The following is a 12841-nucleotide window of genomic DNA, read 5'->3' on the forward strand; positions in this document are numbered from 1 at the left end:
ACAAAGACACACAGATAGTTACACAGAGAGAGACACAGAGAGACAAAGACACACAGAGAGACAAAGACACAGTGATAGTTACACAGAGAGAGAGAGCGGCGCTCGCGGAATGCCTAAATGCATTAGCGCGCGGTCCCGAGGGCGCGCGGCGCGTGACAGCCACGCGGGGTGACTCCGAGTGGCGCATTCCTCCTCCTCCTGCTGCTGCTGCTGCTCCCCCTGCCCGGAGAGGGACAGAGGCCATTACTGTGATTTGTTCAGAACCCAACAGCTGTGATCCTCGCCCTGCCTTGCCCCCCCCCCACCGCCACCGCGGTGCTCACGACCCCCTCCGCAGAGAGAATGGCGATCGTAATTAAGGAGCGGATTCGTTCAAATCGAATCATGCCGCGCCGCTCGGTGAGCATCACGGGTGAAAGGCCGAGAGTGGAGTGGGAGCGACGTAGAGGGCTCGGGTTGGGGGTCGTGGTTTACGATGAGCCCTGGGGTGTGGATGGCTGTTTTGTTCGGGTGAGTGCTTGGGTCTGGTTCGCTACTTTGTTAGGGTGATTGTGCGAATGGCTAGCTTGTTAGGATTATGGTTAGTGTCTGATTGGCCAGATTGTTATGGGTTGGGATTAGGGCCAGTGTCTGATTGGCTAGCTGGCTCGGGTTCGTGTCTGGTTGGCCAGCTTGTAGGGCTTAGTGCCCGATTTAGTAAACTCCACTTTGAGAACTGAACTCACTTCAGCAATCGACTGGGGCCGGGGAGAGAAGGAAACTCATCTCCCACCGGGGCAGTGTCCCTGCTTCTCTGTCGCTCTGCTCGCCTCCTCCGTCTTGCAGATACTCACCCAGATCTCGAAAGCTAAACAGGCGTCCGAACTCCCAGGTGGCCAGGAGATGCCAGTACATCGGTGAATTATTCAATCCATCTGTGCGGAGGTTTTGAGTGTCACCCATTGTATGTGTGTTTGGTTTTCTCAGTTAACATCGGCGTTCCCAAACACTCATGAGTGGATTGGCCAAACATCCCAAGGATTGGCAGGGCCCACCTGAAATAGAGTCGTCTCACTCAGTGAGGCTTTTCTGGGTAAATAAAGTGCACGATTATTATTTTTGTTATTTTTTTTTATCTTTAAATGGATCAGCCAGAGATTTTTTTTTTTGGAAGCTTTGGTAGAGGTTTCATGTTTGCACGTGTCTGGGAGTGTGTACGCGAGCGTGTGTTCTTGTTTAAACTTCGAACGGCACGGAGCCTCACGACCACATGGCCCATCTGAAGGACAAACTCAGACTCGGCTCTCCCTCTGCGGGCGAGCTGCGTTTCCTCCCCGGGCTCCCGATTCGTGCAAACTCCCAAACACAAACACGGAGCAGAGAAACCGCGCAGCTTTAATTGCTTCCACTCACCACGGGGTCCTTTTATTCCGCGCAATTAAACATCGTGGGTTGGGTTTGGGGAGAGGGGCGAGTAGCCCCTCCCTCCAAGGTTGTCCAGCGGAGATACTCTGCCATAGCAATGTGGAATCTCCATCACTGACTCGTGGCTGTGAACACCAATGATTCCTCAATCAATTTGACTTTGATTATTTATTCAACGCATCTCTCCGTCTGTATTTCCACCGTGTTTGTCTGATGGTCCGTCATCAGTCGGGGGTCTGCAGAGGAGCCTCCAGGAGAGCCATTCGATGCTTTATTCGATAACCACGTTGGTGGCATTATTGTATCTGCTCGCGTTGAGAGCCGAACCCCACACACCACCACCACCACCACCCACTCGCCGCCGTCTCCTCGCAATTTCCCCAGAAAGATCAACAAGCACTCCACCCCCGTCTTCCTCCCCTTACATCCTGCCACACTGCCCACTTACAGCTCGTATCCCCGGAGGAAGCCTCCCGCAGGGAGGGGAGACATGCGATCGACCGATGCTAAACATCCCCAAACTGAGAATCTCTTCTTTAGAGTGGGCCCTCGCCCATACACACGTGGCAGGTCACCAGCGTTGGTTCAAGCGAGCCAGACTCTACCGATGAGGCACTGAATGTCGAAACCGGTCCAGAATGTCCCTTGTTTTGAACCGACGTTGCTGAAATTTAACACCCCCAGAAGAAAGGAAGTGGGTGTGTGAGTGTGTGGGTGTGTGGGTGTGTGAGGGTGTGTGGAGGTGTGGCGGTGTGGGTTGTGAAGATTTGTGGGTTTGTGGGTTGTGTGGGTGTGTGGGTGTGTGGGTTTGTGGGTTGTGTGGGTGTGTGAGGGTTTGCGGGGGTGTGAGTGTGTGGCTACTGGGAGGTGTAAAATGAGAAGGAGGCGTTTGCCTGCTTATTCATTTTGTTACTTAGATTCTCCACGACGATGCTGATGCTTGTTTAGAGTTTTGTATTCTGTCGACGGGGTGCAGCCCCTGCCCCCCCCCCTTTTCCCCCGGCTAGGCAGCAGAGATTCTGGTGAAGGTTCACACCGATGGGGTGTGATGCCCGAGAGCGACGCGGTGTGTGGGATTGATGTCACGTGCTTTAACGTGGCGTGGCGTGGCGTGGCACGGCGTGGCGTGGCGTGCCACGGTTCGGAGTGGCGCAACGAAGCAAAGGGGCGAGCGTCGACGGTCGTCGCGACGACACGTGGGGCCGCGTGTCCGTCGCCGTCGCCGCGGCTGCGCGAGCGGCACCGCGCCACCCGGGGCCCCTCGTTAAGCCAAACGAGGCGCACCCCCCCCCCTCTCAACCCGGCTCCCCTCCCCCCACGCCGCGCGGGGCCCCCAGGGACCCCCCTTGTGAGCGGCGGCCTCTCCCGGCCGGCCGCCACCTCCGGCACTCGCCGCTCGACGCGCCACGACCGGAGGCTGCGTCTCGAGCCCGCTGAGCCGTCCGTGGGTTTGTTCGGTGCGATTTTAGTTTCGTTTAAATTTCTCGGGGAGTTTTTGTTTTTGTAAATTTTTTTCCTCTCCTCTACTTCGCGAGGAGGGGGAGGGGGGCCCGTTCCGTCCGGGCGCCGCTGTCGCCGGTGACGTCGTCGGCCGCGTCTTTTTGGCCCCGCGAGGTTTGAAACTCGCCGCGTCTCGCGCGACTCGGAGAGCACCGCGACCGTGACGTTGGCGTCGATGGTGTCAGAGATCGCGGGGTCCGCGTGGGAGGCCTGGCGGGGTCAAAGCGGAGCGAGCCGAAGGTTGCGCGAGACTCCGTTGTGGGCCGTGACTCCTTCATGAAAACTCCGCCACGTTTCTAAACTCGAACTCGGGAATTCCTGCCGCGCCGTTCAAACTCGTCGACCCCGCGCCCACGCTTCCTGCCCAGCCCGAGTCTTCTAACCCGAGCCGTGGCCTTCGTCGCTCGTAGTCCTGCGACTCAAGAAGACCTGGGGATCGCGTCGATTCGAGCCCGCGGGGGAACAGCAGCCGCAGCTTGGGAAGGCCGCGGCGCGGCGTCGGCGACACGGTGGTGGCCGTGTCGCGATCCGAACCCTGCCTCGAGGTCGCGGTGTCAGCAGCAGCGGCGGTGGCGGCAGCAGCGGGCGTGGACGGCGGAGGGGACCGGGCGCAGCCTGGGCCATAACGCGATTAGCCGGAGGGGCTTGACGGAGGGGAGGGAGAGAGCGGCGGTAACGAGATTGAAGAGGACACGGGGGGAGCGTGGGGAATTAAGAGCTGCGCTCTGCTCCGTCGCTGATGTCATCGTCTCCTTCTGAAGGGAGACTCCACGAAGACGCGTGGCGGGTTTAAGCACACTCAACTGCGCGTGCAGTTGAGTGTGCGTCCGTGTCATTTTGCGAGTGCGTGAACACCTGGGTCGTCGCGTGAGACTGTGTGCGTCTGCGTCAGCGTGCACACCTGTCACGTTTCGCCTGCGCGCGTCACCGCGTGCGCAATTGTGCGTCACTGTACGTGTCACTGCGCAAGCACGTGACTCCGTGACGCCCCTGTCGCTTCGAGGCCGTGAAGTGACACCGCCAGGCCTACGCCGCGTGTCCACGCATCCACTGGCTCGGGAACACGGCCTGGGCACAGGAACCTCGCCCTGCTCCGAGTTCACCGGCCAGAGACAACGTCGAGACAGCAGACGCCTTCGAGACAACAGAGACAGCAAGAGGCAGCAGAGACAACCAAAGACGGCCAAAGGCGGCATCGAGACTCGGCCAGGAGGACACGGCCGTGTTGGCATCTGCGCAGGGAGCCAGACGTGGGCATGGCCGCTCGGGGATCGGCCAAGGTGGCGGGCAAACGGGCGGTCCGGGGGGGCCGGGGGGTCGGCTGGCCGGGCGCCCCGGGGATCTGGGCGGGGGGCCAGGCAGACGCGATGACGATGATGACGACGACGACGACAAAGACGCCGGTCGCGCCGTGGAGGCCTCCGCCCGGCGGGAGGCGGCGCGGGTGGCGCTGCCTTCTCAGCTGCTGCAACGCGCTGCTCGTCGGCCTGGCGGCCGCCACGCTGTGCTTCGCCGTGATCATGTTCACGCAGTGTAAGGCGGACGGCTCCCCCGCACCCCCTCGCCTCCCGCCACTCCGCCGCCCGGCGCCCGGTCGCGGCCGCTCGCGGGCCGCGCGGCCAGGGCAGCACGGTGCCCGCCCGGGTAGCTCGCCGCTCCGGCGGCTCCCGTCTGTAGCTGCCCCGTGATTTGGCGATGCTGGGCGATGGCACAGATGCAACAGTGCAACAAAAACACTTTGGGGGCGATGGCCCTTTCTTACGTGCTATAAAGAAGGGCCGTTACCCAAAACGTTGGCCATGTGTTTTCTTCCTTTGGAATTGACAGTTTTGTTTTCGCAGTGAATGCTCATGTGCATGTTATTGATACAAATATCCCCCGCACAGCCTTAACAAACTCTTTGGGCAAGTGCTATTCGTAAGCACCTTTGAAGGCTGGCATGGTGCACAAGGAGCGGAGGGTGGCCAGCACCACGCCCGGTGGTTGTGAGTGGCGATGTTTACACACCGCACCAGGTACTCATTTACGGCCTAGTCGGCCTCGGGTAGGCCCAGGACCAGTTCAGATATTCGTCCCTGATGTTGGCCATGAGCGGGAATCGAACTCGGGTCGCCGTTTTCATCGGGCTAACCACTTAGACTACCGCTCCACACAAGTATGTAGAGTATGCAGTACAAACATACACACACGCAGTACGCCACGTATGTCACTTTATTGCTGGATTAGGGCCTGTCCATGACTCTTCTTACTGTAAATCGCACTGGTCAGTGAAGTTTTGGTGGGGACGGAGGTCCATGAGCAGATAAGATATCACTTGCCATTGGTAGCCGTCGCTGCGAATCAAACCCAGGTCGCTGGCTTCATAACTCGGTGGAAGAACCACCCCACCCCAAAACGGAAGCCTGCTGTGATCTATGGTACCAAAATAATTTTTTGTTGTTTAAGGGGAGCAAGTGCGGAGCACAGAAGTATGGTCTAACAATTGATGTTACTGCACTGCCCCTCTGCTGTCCACCACGTTGCCACGTGACAAGGCGGTGGATCACCCATCCGAGCACGCTGGCCAGGCTCAGGCGAGATGTTAACTTCCTCGCCTGGTCTACAGGAGGTCGTGGGATTGATCCCCACCCTGATGCCTGCTGCTGTCTATTTGGATTTTTGGTATTTGGATTTTGGGTATTAGGAGTTTGGGTATTAGGAGTTTTGGTATTTGGAGTTTGGGTATTAGGAGATTGGGTATTAGGTGTTTGGGTAATAGGAGTTTGGGTATTGGGAGTTTGGGTATTAGGAGTTTTGGTATTAGGAGTTTGGGTATTAGGAGTTTGGTTATTCTTGCGTGGATTTGGAGGGTCCATGGGGCCTGCTCGGCCGCATGGAACCGCCGTGGAAACTTACGGCCAATGAATGTTCCACGTTTCAACGGCGAGTCTGGCCGATACCGGTATCAACGATACCGGATACGCGAGCTCGTTCCTTGCGACTGTCATCCTTGATGCGAGCGGTAGCTCGCTAGGCGGGTTCCTGGCAGGTCGCCCGTGCTGGGGCAAGGTGTGGGGGCTTGTTGTTGTCGGGTTGGGAGTGGGGTTTGTGAGACGGTAACGCGAGTTTGGCTTCAGTGGCCGCTGGTTGGAACGCGATTGCAATCGGTAATTGCTGTTGTTAGGAGCCGTATTCGTAGCTTCGTGCCATATCTACGACGTGGCTGTAACGCGGTTAAATTTGCCGTGAAGTTGCACGAACGATAAACAAAAGCGACACAATCACAACCATTTACGTAGTGGCGCGCATCTCCCCCTGCCCCCCTCCCCCCGCCTCAACAATGTAGGCCAAAGCGCAGCTGCGAAGCATCTTATTTTGCCAATTAATGGGCTCGCGTGCCATTTACCTCCCAGCCATCATATTCCATTAGCCACGATCGGCCAGCATTGGCTCCCCCCCCCCCCCCGCCAGGAGGTGGTAGCGGCCCTCACCCCGGGCCAGGAACTCATCGCCTCGTCCGCCGCGTTGGCGCTGCAGGGTCGCAACCTCGTGCCCAGCGGCAGCCACGCCACGGGCGGCTCCAGGCCTAGCCACCCTGCCAGCCCGGCCACGACCGCCGCATCATTAAGACGATCGAGCGCGCAGGCGGTGCAACTGCACCGGGGGCCCATGGGCCGGAGGAGCCCAGGCACCGCGCTACAAAGAGTGTTGGGGATGGGGGTGGGGTAATTTGGACAGGGCGGGAGGCTTGGGGGGGGGGGGGGTCCGTTTCATTTCTTAGACGAAAGCCTGCTGCGCCTGTAGGCCAGCGTGAGTTGCAACTTGGTTACAGCGGCAAGCGGATCGTTGCGTGGGCGTCATCCCCGTAGCTTGAGGTACCTCGCCCGTCCATCTCCTCCCAGGCTCCGTCTGTCTCCGTGCCGCACTTCCCATCGCACTGCCCTCCCCTCCAGCCTCATCCCGACTCGCCCCTCACCACCACCTCCACCACCACCACGACCACCACCCACCACGCCATGACTCGGCGAGGCATGGCATTGGGATCTGGCAAATGAAAGCGGTGCTTGGCGCGGGTTCAAGGTTCGCGTGGCGCCTCGGGCATGCAGGCCGGGAGGAAGTGAGACTCTGGAGAAGAGGAGCGGTTTGACGGAGGAGCAAAATGTCCCACGTCGCGGCTCGTTGCCGAACGAACCCCGTGACCCGCTCCGGTGGGTCACCGCGTCCAAGGCCCAGGGCACGGTGACCGTGGCGTCTCCGCTCTCTCTCTCTCGCTCGCTGTGCCAGTCGCTGATTCATGGGACAGGCATCCACACGGGCAGATGGACAGATAAGCAAAAAGGAAGGACGAAGACAGATGTACAGACACACAGACGTAAAGATAAACGCGTAATCAGACGCACACACAGGCACACGGACACACACATACATAGAAATATTTCCTGATTTAGACATTCTGTGAATCTGAAGCTCAATTAAACTATTTTCATTTCACCAGGTGAGGTCCACTGAGCTATCATTTGGCCACAAATGATAGCTCAACTTAGTGGCTTACCATCATGTGAAAATTTATAGAAGCCAAATACTCTAAACCTATGTTTCTAAATGTGGAGGGGAAGAACAACGGAGGACCTGGAGAAAAGTCCACGTGACCACGGCGAGAGAGACACCGCATCTCCAACTATACAGCAAGTGCCAGGGTCGGGACTGAACCCACGACCTCTTGTATGCCAACGCGAATCAGTAATGGGTATTCGTTGTTTACCCTGCGAGCCTCGCTGAGAGTCTCAAGGCTCCTCCTCAGGTGGCTCTTGCTCGTGAGTGTTTTGGCTCATCCCTCACGGGGCGTTGTCTTGTTCCAGGACGTGCGCAAGCGCGCGCGTGGTGTGCGTGGAGCGCGTGTTGCGTGCGTGGAGCGTGCGTGTTGTGCGTGTGGTGCGCGTGGTGTGCGTGGTGTGCGTGATGTGCGTGGTGTGCGTGGAGCGTGCGTGTTGTGCGCGTGGTGCGCGTGGTGCGCGTGGTGTGCGTGTTGTGCGTGTTGTGCGTGGTGTGCGTGGTGTGCGTGGTGTGCATGTTGTGCGTGGTGTGCGTGGAGCGCGCGTGTTGTGCGTGTTGTGCGTGTTGTGCGTGGTGTGCGTGGGGTGCGCGTGTTGTGCGTGGAGCGCGCGTGGTGTGTGTGGAGGGCGTGTTGTGTGTGTTGTGCGTGGTGTGTGTGGGGTGCGCGTGTTGTGCGTGGATCGCGCGTGTTTGCTGTGTGTTTACGAGCAAGACGCACGGCGTTCCTTTCCAACGAGTCAAGGAAAACGCGCACACGCGTTACTCCCGTCGCACGTGAGCTCTGTAAATGCTTCCTGTTTGTGTTCCCGCTCTCGAATTTGTTGCACGGACACGATCTGATATCTGCGCACTCGTAGCGGCGATGCCATTAAATGCCCCGCGTCTCACTGTGGCGGTCAGCAACGCCCGACCGGGGGTTCGATCTGAAACCCGGGGGGGTCGGGATGCGGCCACTTCCTCTGAACCCGGTGACACGACCGCCGCCGTGGCTGCGTCATTCCGTACTTCTTACCCCTTAGCCGGTGCTGCATTGTTTGTTCACCATCATTCAGCACATCAGGGAGCTGGTGGGGTGTTGACTCATCAGGGGTGGGTCCAAGCAGGGGGCAATGGCACCCCCCCCCACCCCCCGCCTTAACATCACGAAAATTGGTATGTTTTTGATATTTCCAGATACACCGCGCTGAATAGATATTTACATATTGAGGCAGTACCCTGTTTACACAGCTTGGCATGTTCTGGTACCGACTCGGCGCTCTGAGGCCACCCGACCACCCGATTGATTTGAACATTCGTGTTTGAAAACTCGCTTTTTCCGAAAAATTGAAATCACCGAAACCTCACTCACTCACGGGCCACCATGTCACTCACCCACGCACGCACTCACCCAATACACTGCTCACCCACTCACCCACTCACCCACTCCACTGCTCACCACTCACCCACTCCACTGCTCACCCACTCACCCACTCCACTGCTCACCCACTCACCCACGCACCCACTCACCCACTCCACTGCTCACCCACTCACCCACTCCACTGCTCACCCACTCACCCACTCCACTGCTCACCCATGCACCCACTCACCCACTCACCCACTCGCTCACTCCACTGCTCACCCACTCACCCACTCGCCCACTCACCCACTCCACTCCTCACCCACTCACCCACTCCACTGCTCACCCACTCACCCACTCCACTCATCCCCCACGCACGCCCCGTGTCTCCTGCCGCTCACCCACCCACCGCTCGCTGGCCGCGCTGTAATGTGCCATGTTAGTTTTGGCTTATTGACATCTGCACTGCGTTTAAAACTCACTCGCACACAACACACGCTGCAGCCGTTAGAGATGGAGAACATTCTACACGAACCAGGAGTGTACGCCACATAATACCAGTGGCGAATGTGTGAACCTGTCCTGGGTTTCCCTAAAGTCGACTCAGCCTCAAATGACTACCTTGCGCAGTGAGAAAACACCAGCACTGGGCAGGCAAAGGCGGCCTGGCGTGGGGTTGGCCACCCACCCCTCGTGTGCCGGGTTGGCCTTATTCATAGGCGCTCGCGAACAGCACTTGCCCCAATTGTCTGTTGAGACAAAACGAGGGATCTTTCATATATTTGTATGAGAGTGTGAACATACACACGTGTCATTATGGGTTTGCTGTGTACGACACCGGGACACCCTTGCAAACAAGACGTCCCATACTCTTTGGTTCTTTCGGTAAAGTCACGTAGGTAGAAAATGAAATAAATTAAATCACGACGTTTCGATTGCAACACAAGCAATCGTCATCAGGTGGGAAAACCACAGCAAGAAAATGTTTTGCTGAAGTGGGAGAACATTTTCTTGCTGTGGTTTTCCCACCTGATGACGATTGCTTGTGTTGCAATCGAAACGTCGTGATTTAATTTATTTTATTTTCTACCTACGTGACTTTACCGAAAAAACCAATGAGTATGGATCCCTGCAGTCACGAAAACCTCAAATCTAGATTGAGACGTCCCATCTCGCACGAGACGTCCCATCTCACACGAGAGGTCCCATCTCGAGAGGCGATTGCCCAGGTGAAGGATTTCAATGAAAGAACGCTCGACCCGTGTGCCCTGCCGTACCTGCGATGCTCACTGACCGCTGCTGCTGCTGCTGTTGTTGTTGTTGCAGATAAACCCGTAAAGGATCTGCCTCAAACCCCTCCCAGCGTCGTGGAAGGTGAGCTCCACTCACCCTCACTCACTCACTCACCCACACTCACTCACCCACACTCACTCACCCACACTCACCCACCACACTTACCTACACTCACCTGGCGAGGCCGTCACACAGTTACGCGCGCTCGCACACAGAGAGCCACCCACTCAACAATCAACCCAACAAGCAACGCATTCACTCACCCAATCGATTATTAAATCACTCAGCCACTCATTCATCAACCCACTCACCAACCAACTCACTCACGTAGGGCGAGTGACTGCTTGGCCGTGGTTGTTAGAGTTAGGGGTACGGCTGCAGTCAACGCACGGCTCGAATGTTTTGCCAGTTGCTTTTCGAATTCCGTACGAAATTGAGAGTCGAGTTTGCAATCTGTGGGCCGGCACTGGGGTCTCCGTGTCCACCTCTCGGGATTAGCTTCCTGTTATTTTGCCCGCGGGGCGAGGCCCCCGGGGGCTGATCACTCGCGTCTCATCGCTCGTGTAATCGAGCGTCCCTAATATCATTGCCGCACGTGTGTGCCGGGGGGGGGGGGGGTGATGGAGTGAAAAAGTTCAGTTGGGGGGGGGGGCGGAGGTGTGGGTGGGGGGGGGCGACAGCGGTCAACAGAGGAAATGTGTTTTGGATTTTGTCGCGAAAAGTCATCTCTGGTATGAGACGATCTGTACCCAGATCGTGACTCAGAGTCAGCACCACTCACTCAATCACTCACGGTTTGCTCATCCAACTGCCCCGTTGAAAACCCTCACCCGCCCCCCTCACTCCACCACTGACCCTCCACCCTACCGTGCCCCGCCAACTCTATCCTGCAGCTCCCACCCACCGTGGGTAGCAGTCTGCTCCACCCTGAAGCCTTGAGCCAGCTACAGGCGGGAGCACGCTTGCTCGCTCTCTGCTGCTGCTGCTGCTGCTGCTTGAGCGACTCTACAGGAAGATCTCCGTGGTTGTCAGGAACAAGAGCACCAGGGTTTAGTTTCTGTTGCCCGAGGGGCAGACATCGGTATGGTGCAGGAAGGCAGCAGCATCAGCCTTCACCTGAACCCCGTCTCGAACCTCAGCTCCAGTTCTAAACTCAGTCCTAAACTCAACTCTACACCAAACCCCAACTCTAACCCTACCCAACCCCAGCTCGAAGCCTAACCCCAACTCTATCCCTAACCTTAACCTCAACTCTAACCCTAACCCCAGCTCTATCTCTAACCTTAACCTCAACTCTAACCCTAACCCCCCCCCCCTTAACCCTAACCCCAGCTCGAACTCTAAATCTCAACTCTAACCTGACCCCCCCCCCCCCGCGCGAGTTCCATATCTTATCCCCAGCCCCTTATCTCAACCAGACCCTCACCCCCACCGCACCACCACTGCTAGACGCTTCGCAATGTTTTCCGTCGTAAATCCCATTCTGTGGGGGGTTTTTATTTTGTCGAGGGGGGTTCGGGGGGCGGAGGGGGGGGGAGTGTGTGGAGTTGTGGAGGGGGATGGGCATGGTCACGTGATCTTAATCCCCTCTCCTATGTCTCTGGCTCAGGAACAGAGGGCAGTGCTGCCCTGGGGGTTGCAGGGAGGGGGGGGCGGGATGCGGGGGGGGGGGCGCTGGGTAGAGGAATGTTTTGGTTCTTGCAGGATGGCTTCTTTTCATCTTTGCTCATCTTCGGTATTTTTCAGAAATTTGTTTTCACGCGTGCACTTTTTTTTTGTAAAGCGCAGCTGCGAGCGGCTGCACCCGGCTCGCGAGCGCAGGGGTTGCGAGTTCGACTCCAGCTCGCGGGCCGGACGATGTAATCGCACGCTGAAGTTGTCCGCCATTCGCCAGAGCCTTGCCGAGTCTCCCGGGACTCTTTCAGGAGAACCCCCCCCCCCCACATTCGCCGGCGGGGCCTGAGTGCGACGCACGAGAATTGACACTCGTCGTGGGCATCGTCACTGAGGGTCGGTTAACGGAGTGCCACCTCATAGGCACCAAGTCCACAGCTGTTGGTTCGTCATCTCGACCTTGCCATAGGAATGTGGAATTTCCACCGCTGGCTCAGGGCCAACAACCGAGCGATTTGTTTGAAGGGCGCGATCACCGAGGATGGCGCTCGGGTTCCACATTCACCGTGCCTCGTTGCGTAAAGCCAAACATTTCCACTGAGCCGACCTAGGGGAGGCTCGGGCACTAATTGACTCTGACGTGGCGTGGCCAGGAATTGAGGCCGGATTGCTGGGACGCCGGCGCATCCGGCCAGAATAGAACGATGGGGGCGAGCGCTGTTGGGGAGCGCCTATTAAGGCCGGCGTGGCACACAAGGGAGGCGTTGTGGCCGGAGCGCACGCCCCGGCCGATGTTCGCATGCCGAACAAAGTTCCCACTTAAGGCCGAGTCGACCTAGGGGGGAGAGACGAAGATAGGTCGAGAGAGCGCTCGCTGGCAGCGTCGTCCGCGGTCAGAGTGCGCTTTGGGTCAGAGGGCAAGGTGCGGGACGACGGTCTGGCTCGTACCGCCTCCCCGCCCCCACGCCCCCTGCCTCTGAGGTAGCGGGCGCACGTGGGCGCGCTGGCACCGCAGGTGTGTGCGCCATGCGACTCGCATTAGAGAAACACTTTGTTCCCTGTGGCTGCACTTCAAACGAGGCCCCTTTCATTTGCCTTCCACGCCGAGAGCTGGCGACCAGCCCTCTCCGTGCGTCTGCGCCGTGCGCTCCTGTGCACGTT

General features: G+C 58.1%; 1 protein-coding gene across 1 annotated transcript in view; it reads left to right on the forward strand.

Moving 5' to 3' along the window:
- The window catches only part of LOC133351170 (agrin-like), a 125800-nt gene that overhangs the window by 80807 nt on the left and 32152 nt on the right, over nucleotides 1-12841 (forward strand). The window contains exon 3 of the mRNA XM_061566165.1: nucleotides 10100-10147. Within this exon, the coding sequence (XP_061422149.1) occupies nucleotides 10100-10147 (48 nt within the window). The remainder of the gene's footprint in view (nucleotides 1-10099; nucleotides 10148-12841) is intronic.

Source organism: Lethenteron reissneri, chromosome 36 (genome assembly GCF_015708825.2).
Source record: "Lethenteron reissneri isolate LAM-NWPU_2019-01 chromosome 36, ASM1570882v1, whole genome shotgun sequence".
In the NCBI taxonomy this organism is placed as follows: Eukaryota; Metazoa; Chordata; class Hyperoartia; order Petromyzontiformes; family Petromyzontidae; genus Lethenteron; species Lethenteron reissneri.